Source organism: Brassica napus, chromosome C6 (assembly GCF_020379485.1).
Source record: "Brassica napus cultivar Da-Ae chromosome C6, Da-Ae, whole genome shotgun sequence".
NCBI lineage: Eukaryota > Viridiplantae > Streptophyta > Magnoliopsida > Brassicales > Brassicaceae > Brassica > Brassica napus.
In genome coordinates, this window is record NC_063449.1 from 46,704,830 (window position 1) to 46,721,175 (window position 16,346).

The 16,346-nt window shown below is 40.0% G+C and overlaps 2 protein-coding genes across 2 annotated transcripts; both read left to right on the forward strand.

The window, feature by feature from the left end:
* The first annotated feature begins 921 nt into the window (after positions 1–921).
* On the forward strand, positions 922–1,941 carry LOC111215294. Its single transcript, XM_048759980.1, has 3 exons — positions 922–1,388; positions 1,479–1,699; positions 1,814–1,941. The coding sequence occupies exons 1-3, from the start codon at positions 922–924 to the stop codon at positions 1,939–1,941; spliced, it is 816 nt and encodes a 271-aa protein (XP_048615937.1).
* Positions 1,942–7,028: 5,087 nt separating this feature from the next.
* LOC106382635 (flotillin-like protein 3) lies at positions 7,029–10,167 on the forward strand. The gene is made up of 3 exons (XM_013822666.3): positions 7,029–7,505; positions 7,737–8,302; positions 8,503–10,167. The coding sequence occupies exons 1-3, from the start codon at positions 7,142–7,144 to the stop codon at positions 8,980–8,982; spliced, it is 1,410 nt and encodes a 469-aa protein (XP_013678120.2). The 5' UTR covers positions 7,029–7,141; the 3' UTR covers positions 8,983–10,167.
* The last annotated feature ends 6,179 nt before the right edge of the window (positions 10,168–16,346 follow it).

The window sequence follows — 16,346 nt, forward strand, 5'->3', positions numbered from 1 at the left end:
AAGCTAAAAACCTAAAACCCTAAAATCCCTAACTCAGCCGGCGACCACCCTAAACCCTAAGGCATTTCCTGTCCGTCTCAGACCTCGACGCTCAGCCCAACTCCTTGGCGTTCCCTGCTCGTGTCCTGACGTCCTCAGCCAGCTCGTGTTCGTGATCAACCAGCTCGCACCATACGGCAATCAGCTTCAGCTCGCAGACGAGTGCAGCCGGCGAACGTTCCCGGACGATCAGCGATCAGACAGCATCCGTCTTGCATCCGAGGTCCATCCGTTCTCCCTAGGTGGTCCGGCTCAACCCTACAAAGACTAAGGTATACCGTTAATCTGAGAACGTTATGATCAAAACCTAAAACCCTAATCCATTATTATGGAATTCTATGATCTTGATCAAACCCTAAAATCGGTATAACCTAAAAACAACAATCTCATAACTAGCAATTGAATCGATTCCAACTAGAACATGTTTGATTGTTTGATTGATGATCTGAGGTTATAGGATTGATAGATTGATTGTATAATCTGAATCTTGAATTTGAATCCTAAAGGCCTTGAAACCTTGATCACATATTGCTAAAATCAACTCCTAGCATTGTTTAAATCAAAACTCTAATTTCATAAATAAGAAATCGAATTGGCTAAGGTTGTTTGCATAAGTTATGAAACTGAATTTGAATTGCATTCGTCTTGTTTCTAAATATCGACCAGCATATAGATTTTACAAACTTGAATTGTTTGCATCACAAAATTGTATGGCCGTGTGGCCTGATCTATTTGTTACTATGTTTGATCCGCACCATGGTCGATTAGATTGATTGAAACATGATTGTAATAAGACTTGATTGTGGCCGATTTTATTTGATTGACTTGCGGCCACATGATCACATTGTGAAACCCTAAATTTTGAATGACAATGTGATTCAGATGTCGAAAATTTCAAACCTAGACTATGCTTCCCTTAATATCTCTGGAGACAACTATTTGCAATGGGCACTTGACACAAATATTAACTTGAGGTCAAAGGAACTAGGTGATACTATCATCAAGGGTAACAATGAGACTGATAAGAATCGGTACATGGCTATAAGTATTATACGCCACCATCTCAATGAGAGTCTAAAAGATCAGTACCTCACCATGGAAAATCCACTAGAACTTTGGACCGCTTTACGGCGTAGATATGATCACCAGAAAACAGTGCTATTACCAAAGGCTAGACATGAGTGGAAGAATCTCATATTCATGGACTATAAGTCTGTGGATGAATACAATTCAGTATTGTTTAAGATAGTCTCAATGATGAGATTATGTGGTGAGGAAGTAATCGAGAAGGAGTTGCTTGATAAAACATTCTCCACGTTCCATTCGACGAACGTGTTGCTGCAACAACAGTATAGAGAGAGAGGCTTCGTCTCATACACTGATCTGATCTCGTGCCTGCTCCTGGCCGAGGCTAATAATGAACTCCTGATGAAAAACAGTGAGATGAGACCCATCGGAACATCAACATTACCAGAAGCCAATAAGGCCGAAAAGAAAGATCCCAAAGAATGCAACCACGTCCATGATAATAAGAAGTCACACGGCAAAGGCCGTAGTAGATTCAAGGGATGTGGCCGTGACAGCTATGGCCGGCAAGGAAACCACAATAACCGTGGTCGTGGTTCCTGCCGTGGCCGAGAAAATTATGGCCGTGGTCGAGGTGGCATATCCAAACCGTCTTACTCGACCAAATCAGCTTATCACAGATGCGGGATGGAAAACCATTGGGAAAAGAATTGTAGAACCCCTAAACATCTATGTGAGCTCTATCAAGAGAGCCTTAAGAACAAGAACCCAGAAGCCCATATGGTTCATGATACCTGGTATGATGCTGATGATGATTCCGACCTTGAAAGGGACGACCTCTTGGATTTTGAGACTTCTGATTGTCTCAAAGACTAAAATCGACATCTTGTCTTATTGTTTTATGAATTGCTTTGATTTCATTGTTATTATATCTTGCATGAGTTTGTTTGATAATGTGAATGATTTTATTGATACAAAAAATTGCCTGAAGGGCATTATAGTATGGGTATAGTAGCCTAGTAAGAAACTATGGCCAAGGCATTGCCTTAAAAGGCATTATATACACCCAATAATATGTGACCCATTGTGTTATGATAATATGGTTTCTAAATAGAAACAATGGGCAAACAAAAGGAAACAAGTTCCTTCAGATTTTGAAAGAAAAATCGCCTAAGACCTTATAAGAAAGTGGTCAAGACTATACATGTGTACTCTACTGATCAAAACTATGCTACATATCATTATGAATAAGAGGCAAGAGCCATGGTGACTATACTCATATATATCCCACGAAATTTTATACACTATATGGCAAAGACCGGATTAGCCATCTTGGTCCACAACTGATGAAAAGGTTGAAATCTGAAAGGCACAAAGAGTTATTCCCATTAGAACTCACGTTGTGAAACATGTACACAAAGGAAAACTCATTAAGGCTTTATTATCCTAAGCACCACAAAATTATAGTATGTTCAAGAGGGGGAGAAAGGATAAAAAACCCTAAATCCATGATCACACTACAAATTCGTGAAACATGGTCTAGAACCATGATATAAACAGCTTGGTCGTGTTGTGCAGGCTTGGCCACACAGTCCATTACCTATAAAGGTTCAGACATCCATCCTAGAGCTTAGGGACATTATGGATTTACATGTATAAAAAGTTCAACTACATCAGGCCATATAAGTGAGCATAGATATTCCCATCTCAGATTGAATACAGGTCATAAACCAGACATACACCATCTTAAGAAATTTTGAATAAACCACCACATACATATGTGTGTCGTCTAAGATGGAATCTCAGAAAAGGATTGGGAATATATGTTGGATAAGAGTATGACTTTCTCCACGAATTCAAAGAGACCGTGAGCCAAAAACATGGGTGATCAAATAGTGGCCAGGTACGGATTGCATGACCAAATGGATCCGGCTATCCAACATTATAAAGAGAAAGCTATAAGCTGATATAAAGATCATAGAAAGAATTATAAAAGAATGAATGGTATCAACCATCATGGTCTTGGCAAAGATCCTCGGATTAGAATTGTAGACGTCCAAAGTTAAGAAATATTATAAAAGGCTAGCTAATCGAGATGTCAGACACTGACCCGAATAGAAAAGAATGACTAAGTCATAAACCAGCTTAGCACCAAACAAAATCTGATGTCCTTGAAAGAGACATAGTCAAGTTTCTATAGAGTCTATACAAGATAGACCAAGTGTTCCATAAGATAAGGAACCTCGGAAAGAAAATGGTGCATAGAATCCGAGGTTATAAGAGAAACCATACCAGACATTGAGAAAAGGCTGCGCATCTACACATCTAAGGTACCAAACCATGTGGCTTGGGACGCCAAGCTGCTAGGAAATAAAGGTCCTGGATAATAAGATCTTGAATCTATTAGATCATGTCTGGAACATAATGGAACCACATGAAAGTGTCGACACACACACATAAAGATATATTTGTATAAAGATACATAAGAGAATAGCACTTGAACATAAAGATATAAACGAGGATCAAGAACCCACGAAAGAGTATTCAAAAAGATCATAAAAGAATAGAGATTAAAGATAAACAGGGGGTTTTATAAAATCTAAGGAGATGGGCGGATTGGCCATATACATAAACGCCATCTGATAAACCAGTGAATAGATGAGTCTAGTGAGATAAAGAAACCGTGAGAAAAGACACATGATCACGAGGCCTAAAGATGATTCATGTTTTCCTAATAACAACATTCGATCATAGCTTGTTACACAAGGATACTCACAGAGACTATGAAATAAATTATAAGGAGATAAACTCCTATGTGGTGGATGCTGCTACATATTCGAATTTGACAATGGTCTGGTCATAAGAAAAGAAAATAGATTGACATATAATGATGTAGTAAGCAGCATATGGATCACTGGATGAAAGAACAGCATTGTTCCTAAGCTGTTCATGGACTGGAACAAAAGCAGCTGCATATATTATGAAAGGGAGTTCTATAAGAACGATCAAATTCAGTCCATATGAGGATTTATAAAGAAATTCGAAATCCTAGTTTTTATACTAAACCTAAAGAGAGGTTAGTAGATTGATATAGATTAGCTATTAATATGTAACCCTAGCATGGACCGACTAGATCGTAGTACGGGCTAATAGAGAAGAAAGATCTGCCTAAAGGAAAGTGATCTAAATTGCCTCCGTTTGTTATCTCATATAACATGTCTTCGAATTGACCAAACTGACATCAGATCCATTGATTAGGATCCGGCATAGCAAAATAGTTTGCTACTTCTATTACTCCCACGAGGCATTGTCGTGAGGATGAGAGGAGACATTTTATACATCACTCTCGATCAGATACCAAAGTGTATGTTGTCCATCAGCTCGTGTAATCGAGATCCATGACCTAATAGATGTATAATCAAACTCGTATAGCCAGTGTGTGATATGATCCACAGCAACAGAGGTCATGGGACGCCATCAAGAGATGGATAGAGGACTGCAATGTCCGAGACATATATAAATATACAATGTATAGACAATGTCTATAATTCAAAACATGGATCGATCAGTATGGTCGATGGTAGTGAGAAGAAGAAACTCATACCATCCGTACTTTATCATCATCACGGATCATAATAGCCAAAGGGAGTATCCGTGAACTTATGAAGTTGAAGTCTATGACTCAACATGGTTCAATTAAATTAAGAGTATTATGATAATAGAAAGATCAATGGACAAAGGCATTGGTACACGTCCGAATGGTACACATCCGTGTAGTAAGACACCAGATCATAGTCTCATAACCTGAGATCATTAATTCATAGTATCATGCTCGGAATATTGTCCATGAGTATGCTTAGTTTGTCCGACCAAAGCATAAGAACAGTCGATGGTAGACGATCACGTCTAGACCATGGACAAGTTTTGCAAAAGGAGCCATGCATACTTGACTTGCAAAAGATTTGAGGACAATGTGGTTCACATTGATCATCTCATCTATTTCAATAAGACACACGATGTCAAAGGACATGAGAAAGGACCTAAGAGGTCAAAGTGGTCTAATTACGGTACATAAATAAAACTGGCTGATTCCCTACCTTCATGTTCAGGACAGTTCACGCATCTGATGCGTAGACTAAAGGACTTCCACTGAGGTTCACATCAGGGGGAGTAGTACGTGTTGTACTCTTTTTCCTTCATCATGGTTTTGTCTCACTGGGTTTTCCTGATAAGGTTTTAATGAGGCAACGTGAAGCGTATTACGGATCATGTATGGCTATGGCATCCAAGGGGGAGTGTTATAAATCAAGTGATGAATGTCCATAACCAGTCCGGTACATAAACTGGCCGAAACCCTAGAGAGAGAGACGACATAAACTCTAGAGAGAGAGACCGCGGCCGCGACCTGGAGAGAGAGAGAAAGTCGGCTATGACTTTCCATTATTCTAGTTTTCTTATTCCTTGTTGGTTTATGATTTAGTAATTATCCTAAATCGAGTTTAAATGACAAGGGCAAACTCTCTCTGGCACTAACTTCGAGGTCTCGTCGGCGCGGGGTACTATTTCTGGCGTGCTGCTAGCTCTCATCTTCATGGCTCTGTCTCGCATCCTGTTTTGTTTGTCACTACATCGCTTCTGTTGGTTAATCGAAGGAGAAAGACCCCTACGGATTCAACGACGAAGCCGAGGACTCTTCGTCTCAGATCTTCCGGCGGTCTCTCTTCCTCAGATGGCCTCTCCCCCAGCGACGAGTCGGGAGGGTTCTCTCACCACTGCTGTGTTCCGGTTCTCAGGGACAGTTCCCGATGAACCTCCCTCTGGCTGCCGTCGGACAGGTTACGTTATCAACTTTGTCCCGTGCTTTCATATATCTTTGGAGCAGAGATTTCATTTGAAGAGCTTTTCCTTTCTTTCTTCGGGAAGGCTTGAGCCTATTATCACACCACGGTTTGCTCCTCTCCAGTGTTCAGGCACCAGATCCAAAAGCTCCACGAGATTAGATCCGAATTTTGTCGGTGGATCCTCCTAAACGGTTATACTGTTCATCTTCGACAAAACTTCTCTGGTGACCTCTTCCACGGCACCGTCGAATGGCCAAGATCTGATGCGTCTCGCTCCGAGCAGTTTGTGGGTAGTGGGCTGGATTTCAATTACGTTTGGGCTTGGCCCATCGAAGCTACCAAACCTGCCAGCCCAAAGTTTCAGTTTGATAAAGCCCAAATTCAAGAAAGAAGATGCGATTCATATTACAATGAGCTTGGGTGTTTGGGTTAAACTTATAGAGATTTCTGGTGGGTTCACTGGAATCTCCTTTCAATGCATATTGCCATATCTCTCCTTTGGGATGAATTCACTGGTGGGTGCACCGGTTTGGGACTCGATTTCACCATCCTTCTCTCGTGAGAAGTGTCTTTTACCATCATTCCTTCTTTCCATGAAAGGAGATGTTTTCTCGGTTTCATTATCAAGGTATAGTTCCAGCTTCTTCACCGTTTTGTCATCTTGTGTAGCGGTCTGTACGGGGACAGAAGATGCAATCGAGTCTACTATGGTTTTTCTCGTAGGTGAGAACTGACTCTCAACGTCACTTGTGACTATCTTTCAGATATTCGACTTCATCGTGAAAGCCTTATCGACGCAGTCAAGCTTGGTCTTGATTTCGCTGTCATCATCTTCTTTTGAAGAATTATCCTACTTAGCTTTCTTTATTTGTGTTGTTTATGCTTTTAATGAAAGAGGATGTCACATTCCCTCGTGTTATTGTAACCAAACAAGTTAAGTCTGAATGAAATTAAGTTGTGTTAAAAAAAAAAAAAATTATCCTAAGTCATGTTGGATTAGGATTTGTACTATTTTATTTTATCTTTATCTTGTAATCTTTGTATAAAGGAACATATGATTCATTAATAAGAAGAAATATTCAGTCTAACCTTCCAATTACAACAACTTGTTATTTTTCCTCTGAATTTTCCTAATTACGCGTCTTTGAGGAGTTATATGAGTAAAAGCGTCTTATAATCTCTATGACTCTATCTACGCAAAACAAACCTAAAGACAGTCCAAAGAAAAAGAAAAAATGAGTTACAAAATCGCTGGAGCATCGGAGTATCTTGCCATCACCGGTGGTGGAATCAAAGACATCAAGCTTGCCAAGTCTTCTTGGGTGCTTCCATGGCAGTCTTGCACCGTCTTCGATGTTTCTCCGGTCAACTACACGTTCGAGGTCCAGGCCATGAGTTCCGAGAAGCTCCCCTTTGTTATCCCCGCCGTTTTCACCATCGGTCCACGCGTCGATGACCCTCATGCTCTCTTGCTGTACGCCATGCTTATGTCTCAACACGATAAGCACTCGAACCACGTCAACGAGCTTGTTCAAGGTGTTATCGAAGGAGAGACTCGTGTTCTTGTTGCCTCCATGACCATGGAAGAAGTCTTCAAAGGTAATAATAATCATATTAATTTACACGTCTTTTATCTACTTCTCACTACTCATTCAAAATGTCTCTTACTAATCAGTTGAATATTATTTATATAATATATATTTTCTAAATTTCCGATGTGAGACTTTGATCATCAGTTAGTTTGTTAGGTTAGATGAACTAGGGCTTCTCCGGTAAAACTTGTGTGCTTTTTTTGCTTGTGTTACAATCCAGTTCTTGATTTAATTGTAGGAACAAAGGAGTTCAAGAAGGAAGTGTTTGAAAAGGTTCAGCTTGAGCTAAACCAATTTGGTCTTGTGATCTACAACGCTAATGTTAAGCAGCTGGTTGACGTGCCTGGACATGAGTACTTCTCTTACTTGGGTCAGAAGACACAGATGGAAGCAGCTAACCAAGCCAAGATCGATGTAGCAGAGGCAAAGATGAAGGGAGAAGTGGGTGCCAAAGAACGGACCGGGCTCACGATTCAGAACGCAGCAAAGATTGACGCGGAGTCAAAGATCATCTCCACTCAGAGGAAAGGAGAAGGGACAAAGGAAGAGATCAAGGTGAAGAGTGAGGTCCAAGTGTTTCAAAATGAGAAGGAGGCTCTTGTTGCTAAAGCCGATGCAGCACTTGCGATTCAGAAGGCTGCTCTAACCAAAAGCTCTCGGGTGGCTGAGGTTGAAGCCGCCAAGGCAGTTGCTATGAGGGAAGCTGAGCTTCAAACTCAAGTTGAGAAAATGAATGCGTTGACTCGGACGGAGAAGCTCAAAGCTGAGTTCCTCAGCAAAGCCACTGTTGAGTATGAAACCAAGGTACTAACGCGTCGGGACATCATCTGAATCTTTTTAAATCTTTTTTTTTGAATAAATGTTAAATTTATTCAAATAAAAACATCATCTCAATCTTTTTAATTTTTTTTATTGAATGAATGTTAAATTTATTCAAATAAATAAAAACTTTTTTACAACTTGTGTGACTTTATTCATGAGCATTGTTTTTGTTGTTACGATAGGTGCAAGAAGCAAACTGGGAGTTATACAACAAGCAAAAGAAAGCAGAAGCTGTTCTTTACGAGAAGCAGAAACAAGCGGAGGCGACGAAAGCTGCAGCTGATGCTGCCTACTATGCTAAGCAAAGAGATGCAGAGGGGATTGTTGCCATGGCCAATGCTCAAGGGACTTATATCAAGACCCTCCTAGGCGCTGTCAACAACGACTACTCAGCAATGAGGGACTTCTTGATGATCAACAATGGGGTTTATCAGGATATCGCCAAGACCAATGCTATTGCCATCAAGGACTTGCAGCCTAAGATCAGTGTGTGGAACCACGGTGGTGCTGGTGCTGATCAGGGGATGACTAGTGGTGGTATGAAGGATATTGCTGGACTCTACAAGATGTTGCCACCGGTTCTTGATACGGTTTATGAGCAGACTGGGATGCAGCCACCGGCTTGGATTGGTACACTACGTGGTGCTGAGCCTAGCCGTTGAAAGGTCCAAGAGTGCTTTCTTTTATTTTATTTTATGCTTTTGGAGGATCATCTTTTATGCTTGTGACTTGGAATCAAGTCAGCGTTTGTAATTAACCCCAATTTCGTGACTGAGAAATATGGGGTTTTATCAGTTTTTTTGGGTTGATTTTATGGATAATTTGGCTTTTTTCAAAGTGTGCTTAATTATTTATTTTTAAAATATGAATATAACCCCAATTTCGTGACTGAGAAATATGGGGTTGTATATTGAATATTGACTAGTGGATAAAACTGCGATAGTAGGTACAATACATGCAAGTCTATTGCACAAAGGAGTTGACAAATGAAAAACGTTACAACTTACACGATACCAGACACATTTTTACAAGTTTTGTAACATTATTCTATATATACATGCAAGTCTATTGCAGATTGTGATAGATTACAGCAATAATTTCAAAAACATCATAACTTTTTCTCGTAAGACATGTATCCACAGATCTAGACTGTCCTAGCAACGACTCATCTAAAATTGCAAAGAAATTGAAGGCCATTACATTACACCAATTATTAAACGATAACTGAAAAAATGGTGATAACAGCCATGTCATGAAAACGTATAATCTTTCTTTTTGTACATAACTATAAACTCACAAGCAACCACTAAACATGACTATGTAAAAAACCAACACATATAATCTTGTAAGTTCTTATTGGGGAGTCATTTCTATTGCTGCTGATCATTACGGGTTCTTGAGAGCCTATGCTATCTTCTTGGAGTTTGAGTATTTGCTTCCTGCGCTTGTTTTGGTCTCGATATCCTCAGTATCCTTTGCGTTATTGTGTATGCTTTATGTATTTTCGTTGCTGTAAGCCTGTAACCTCTTTGCCTTAGAGAGTTAGAGCACAACAATGACAGCACTTAAAACCTTAATTTAAGACTAACTGTGTTTTTTAAAGTATACAGATAGAAGGCAATGTTGCCATTGTGAAGCAATATGGCAACATAAAATGAAGATAACATGTTAGGCATGATGATCTACGCTCTACGGGAGTGTTAGCGAATTTATAAAATTCAAACCTCCATTTAACAATTTACGTATTTAATAATATCATTTTAGAAACCCAATTAATTTTTATGTTGACTCGGTCCGAACAAAACGGACAAGTAGAGGAGCAATCAGCAACCGCCACCTGTTTTTTAAGAAGATCAAATCAATTAGAAATGGTTTTCCTTGACATAGACAAATTTGTCTAATCCCCATTATGATATTCTGACTGATGGTTATGGAAGTAAAATAACGAAAAATTTAATGTCCCTTCCTTATGGTCGTCAAAAAGTCAATAAAAATCCTTTTCAAAGGAAGTTAAAAAAAAGGGCTTTTTGCAAAAGTGACTCAAAACTTGGAGTCAAACAGAAAACTAACCTTTTCTTTTGACTCCTTTTTTTTTGAGATTTTAACCCCACACCTGCACTTTATCTACGAAAATGCCATTAACATTTTTTTTTTTTTTTTCGAAAATGGCTTCTTTACTGTCTCAACCTCATCTTCTTCAAGTATTTACAATACTGCCACTGCAATGAATAGTGGCAACAACCTTGTACGAACTGTTTGGAGCTTTTAATGCCCTTTAATGCACGTAAATCTCTTTACACTCTCTCTGTTTCAATTGTTATGAACTAAAAACAACATTTCTTTCACTTTCTCTCTATATTCATCCAAAAAACTCAAGCTTTTGATTCAAAATATGGGCTATGGTTGCAGAGCCATATTTCTTTCGTTTTGACTTACGGTTGCTTTCGTTTGAGGTTCTGGGTGGTTGGAGAAGACCCTGTGTGCAAACGAAGTCATCTCACCTAGTTTAAGGTACGAATTTGAATTTTTTTTCAAGATCTGTTCGCGTAGAAGACTTACTAGTAAGTCATCTGTATGTAGAAGACTTACTGATGAGTCTTCTGGTCAAACGGACGACTAAGTCGTCCAGCTTTGTTTGTTAAAAAAAAACACTTCAGACGACTTATATATACGTCGTCTACGAGAAACGGGCTAGTTTTGCATTTGACCGAATCGTGTCAGATCTTTGACTATTTCTGGACGACTTATAATTCAGTCGTCTCTGGGAAAGTTAAAATTTCAATATTTTATGAAAACTTGACGACTTACGTGTAAGTCGTCCTAGGTTAGTTTTGTAATTGAAAAATAAAACTTCATAATTTAACTTTAACCAGACGACTTAATATAAAGTCGTCCCTCTAGAAGACTTAATTTAAAGTCGTCCGGGGAAAGCAAAGTCGTCCAGAATTTTTCCCAATTTTCTGGTCAAACCTTGCTTATCCCGGACGACCTTAAATTAAGTCGTTTAGCTGGACGACTTTCATCTAAGTCGTCTGGAGAAAGTTAAATTTCAAGTTTTATTTTTCAATTACAAAACTAACCTAGGACGACTTACGTGTAAGTCGTCAAGTTTTCATAAAATATTGAAATTTTAACTTTCCCAGAGACGACTGAATTATAAGTCGTCCAGAAATAGTCAAAGATCTGACACGATTCGGTCAAATGCAAAACTAGCCCGTTTCTCGTAGACGATTTATATATAAGTCGTCTGAAGTTTTTTTTTTAACAAACAAAGCCGGACGACTTAGAATTAAGTCGTCCCTTTTAATTTTCAATTGCAAAAGTGACCTCTTTAGACGACTTACCTTTAAGTCTTCTGGACGACTTAATGCTAAGTCGTCTGCGGCAATGTTTATTGAACTTCTTCATTTCCCTTTTCTCTATGTTTACTAATGTGTTTTATTTTGAATATTTGCAGATGATTTTTCAGTTACATGCAGTGTATGGAGAATGGTTGTTGAGAGATTTCCATTGGGATTTTGTGGTTGATGATCTCAAAGGAGGAAGATTGTTTTTATTGAATGAAGATTCAACACATGCTGAACTTGTTGCAATGGCTCAAGAAGATTATAACCTGGACATGAGAACAGTGAGTGTGGAGATTAGCTACTCATTACCAGCAGAAATGATGATGGCTCCAGGCAGTCTTCCCATTCATGTTACAAGTGATAGACAAGTTCGAAACTTGCTGGAGATACTCAAAACCCATAGAGTATGTCTTTGTGTATCAAGCCGCAGCAAGGTCGAAACGGTTTCAGAGAAAAGGGATATTGATGAAGCTGGTGAATGGGAAAAAGATGTTGGTGATAATGATGAAGCTGGTGAATGGGAAGAAGATGTTGGTGATAATGATGAAGCTGGTGAATGGGAAGAAGATGGGGAGGAGGAAAATGGGGAGGAGGATGCTGATAATTCTATTGTTGGTGAAACGGATCAGAATGGTGGGGATTACAGTCTTTATGGAAAGGTTCCAGATGAGGACGAGGAAGATGATGATAATATTTGTTTTGAAGAAATCCAAAAGACATATGCTAAGACAAATGCTATTGAAGGAGGAAAATCGAATGGTACCAGTATCTATGTCAACCAGAGTTTTGTTAGCAAGGGTGCTCTGCTTTCAGAGCTGCGGTTGGCAGCAGTGAGGGGTAAGTTTTCTTTCAAATTATACAAATCAACGAAAACTCTCGTTGTGGCAACATGTCCGGTTAGCTATTGTGGATGGAAGGTCAGAGCGAGTGTCAAACATGGGACAAACACGTTTTGGGTAACAAAGTATGTGGAAAAACATTTATGCTCAGCGGGAGACCGAATCGCTCAGCGGAGACACTGTACTCCGAAGTATGTAGGTAGTCTTTTCATTGATCGTGTTGGAATCATTGATGGGATAACTCCGCAGCATATCACTGATGCAATGAGGAACATGTTTGGCATGGCGCTTGATTACACCACTTCATACAGAGCACTGTTATATGCACAAAGATTGGTGAGAGGATCAGCAGAAGAAGGGTATTCGCGTCTGGCATCATATCTCGAGCAAATCTCCATTGCAAATCCTGATTCTATCACGGCGATAGAACTTGATTCTATGAAAAGATTTAAGTATCTATTTCTCTCTTTTGGAGCTTCTATCAAAGGTTTTAAGTATCAGAGAAGGGTCATTGTGGTGGATGGAACTCACCTAAGTGGAAAGTATGGAGGAACTATGTTAGTTGCAGCCGCACAAGATGGCAATTTTCAGATATTCCCATTGGCTTTTGGGATCGTGGATGAGGAAGATATACCTTCTTGGGAATGGTTTTTCACAAAATTGGCTAGTTGTATATCTCATGACAAGCCTCTGGTGATAGTCTCCGACCGGCACAAGGCCATTAAAAGTGCGTGTGATAAGGTGTTTCCTTGGGCAACCCGAGGAATATGTTATTATCACCTTCAAGATAACATTGTCAAAAAGTTTAAAGGGAAACATCTCATGTACTTGGTGAAAGGGGCTGCTTATGCTCACACGGTTTACGATTTTGACCGGTACATGGCTGAGATACGGAGTGCAAACCCGGAACTTGCAACGTATTTGGAGAAAGCCGACGTCAGGCTATGGTCAAGGGTTTATTGTAAGGGGAACAGGTTCAACATAAAAACAAACAACATTGCTGAATCTATTAATTCCGCACTGAAGCGAGCAAGAGGATTTCCGATTACGTTCCTGCTGGAGTTCATAAGGCAGAAGTTAGGAAAATGGTATTGGAAAAGGAGACAAGATGCTTTGAGTCTCACAACTGAACATAGCGGGGGTGTTGAATACTTGCTTGCTGTTCGAGAAGAGATAGCGGGTACGATGACGGTCGAACCAATTGATGGATGGCATTTCTTTGTCAAAGGTGGCAAAATGGACTGTGTGGTTGATTTGGAACATGCAAAGTGTGATTGTGGTGTCTATGGAGTGGAGAAAATACCTTGCTCTCATGCTATAGCTGCTGGAATACATGCTGGTTTGCATATCTCCACACTTGTATGTCCACTGTACTCAAAGAATTATCTGTATGCAGGATACTCAGAGAATATATATCCTATCGTGTCACAACATATTGAGGAACGAGAATGCTTTCCTCCAGAACTAAAGCGTGGTCGGGGGAGACCGAAGAAATCAAGATGGCAATCTTGGTTGGAGCTATCTAGGATGAGAGGACACAAACCCAGGAAGAAACACAGGGCACGGAGATGCTCAAACTGCAAGGAAACTGGCCATACGAAACCACAATGTACACAAAATTTTTAAGTCGTCCAGTCTTGATTACCCGTCCAGACGACTAAATTTTTAGTCGTCCAGTGTATTTTATTTTTAGACGACCTTCTACTAAGTCGTCCAGTGTATCCAGTGTATTTTATTTTTAGACGACCTTCTACTAAGTCGTCCAGTGTATTTTATTTTTAGACGACCTTCTACTATCCCTTCAAGTGTATTTTATTTTTAGACTACCTTCTACTATCCCTTCAAGTCGTCCAAACCTTCTAGACGACTTATTTGTAAGTTGTCCAGTTGGAAAACCTTCCAGACGACTTATAATAAGTCGTCCAAACCTTCTAGACGACTTATTTGTAAGTCGTCCAGTTGGAAAACCTTCCAGACGACTTATTTCTTCCAGACAACTTATATATTTACAAGTTCAAATACAAACACTAATCTTCCAGACAACTTATATATTTACAACTTATATATTTACAAGTTCAACTTATATATTCAAATACAAAGACAAGTTCAAATACAAACACTAATCTAATCATACAAGCCCACGAACCTATCACCATCCACATTTTCTTTTAGATGCTGATCAACAAGCTCCTTCCATATATCCACCGCCATATTATCCCTCAGAGTCCCATTTTGGCCACATTTCACTAATGTCCTTCTCAACAAAGTTGATCACGCGGGTCTGCAGTAAATAGAAGAATCGAGTTAGATATTTGAAAAAAAATACTAAATAGACGACTTAATTATAAGTCGTCTACTATGTCGTCCAGCTGGAAGACCTTCCAGACGACTTATAATAAGTCGTCTAATAAGTCGTCCAGATGGAAGACTTTCCAGACGACTTATAATAAGTCGTCTAATAAGTCGTCCAGATGGAAGACTTTCCAGACGACTTAATTAAGTCGTCCGATAAGTCGTCCAGCTGGACGACCTTCCAGACGACTTATAATAAGTCGTCTGCGCAGTCTTTTGGATTGAAGTAAATACCTGACTCAAGATAGCAGCTTTCATTGATCTGCGGCCTCTGCTGCCCTCGTAAGCCAGTATCGGTGGAGACGGACTGTCTGCTCTGGGACCACCAATACTAGCACCCAATTCCGGCATAGCTGTGTACGTCCAGACCTGAAGAACTTGTATAAACCCATCCACGGTGTAACAGCCAGCAATTTCTTTGTTCCACAAAGAGTCCATCAGCACCTTAAATGCGACTCTCCCCCATGGATAATTCTCAAACCGTTCTAAATCCATCACTAGCCTTGCCAGAGTAGATCGTGTAGCGGTTGAAAACTTTCTCCCTTCAATGAATCCAGTGAAGATGGAGAGGTACGCGAGCCGCTTGCGATCTTCCCTGGACCAATCCCCGCATCTCTGCAGTGCTGCTATTATCTGATCAGTAGTTGGCCCAGCTTCCAGATGAACTCCCAGCATCCCCCAGAAAGAAACCATCTCTGGGGTAACATCACATTTTGGTGTCTCAAGGTCCTCGATGTACTCGCAGTTTAGACCAGTGAGGTTTTCAAAATCTAACAGTGAAAACCTCAAAGGTTCTGGACCAACGAGAGACCACATCTCATACTTCTTCTTAATGTCCAGCTTGAAACTGAGCATGTAGTGAACCAGCCTTGAAGCCCAACCAAATCCCTGCTCCTTGAACTTGATGAAAACTCCCAAACTCGACTCCTTGAGCTCTTCAAATTCGTCATCAGTAAGAGCTTTCCTAAGAGCAGTATGCAACTTGCTGTTATCCGTATGATACGAAATGCTATTGTGGGCTTCTGGTTCTTCCCCTGATGTGTATAACCTACGGGGGAGTTCTGGAATATCCATCCTTTTTGTCTGCAAAATAATCAAAGACAACGATATAAGTCCAGACGACTTAGTAGACGACTTATAATTAAGTCGTCTGGAAAGTCTTCCAAATGGACGACTTATATTTAAGTCATCTACTAAGTCGTCCAGTTGGAAGACTTTCCAGACGACTTAAATTACTTACAAGTCTTCCAGTCGCAGAAGGAGTTGGAGTACTCGTCATTGCGGTTATAGATCTGAAAAAATAAACGTGAAACGGTGAGAATGAGTAAATTGATAGAGACAACGTTTGATGTTCATCTTTTCCTCGAGATTGATGACTTAGCGGCGTTAGGGTTTACAGAGAAACGGCGCTAAGGTTTACAGAGAAGAAGCGGTGGCGCTAGGGTTTAGAAGAAGCGGCGGCGCTAGTGTTTAGAACGTTGGTGACCA

What these genes read in the sequence shown, in the direction of transcription:
- LOC111215294 (XM_048759980.1), top strand. Translation starts at nt 922, where the DNA reads ATGTCGAAAATTTCAAACCTAGACTATGCTTCCCTTAATATCTCTGGA. An exon ending in AACGTGTTGCTGCAACAACA is followed by an intron (nt 1,389 to 1,478) that starts GTATAGAGAGAG and finishes GATGAAAAACAG; the next exon opens with TGAGATGAGACCCATCGGAA. An exon ending in AAATTATGGCCGTGGTCGAG is followed by an intron (nt 1,700 to 1,813) that starts GTGGCATATCCA and finishes AGCTCTATCAAG; the next exon opens with AGAGCCTTAAGAACAAGAAC.
- LOC106382635 (XM_013822666.3), top strand. Translation starts at nt 7,142, where the DNA reads ATGAGTTACAAAATCGCTGGAGCATCGGAGTATCTTGCCATCACCGGT. An exon ending in CATGGAAGAAGTCTTCAAAG is followed by an intron (nt 7,506 to 7,736) that starts GTAATAATAATC and finishes ATTTAATTGTAG; the next exon opens with GAACAAAGGAGTTCAAGAAG. An exon ending in CTGTTGAGTATGAAACCAAG is followed by an intron (nt 8,303 to 8,502) that starts GTACTAACGCGT and finishes TTGTTACGATAG; the next exon opens with GTGCAAGAAGCAAACTGGGA.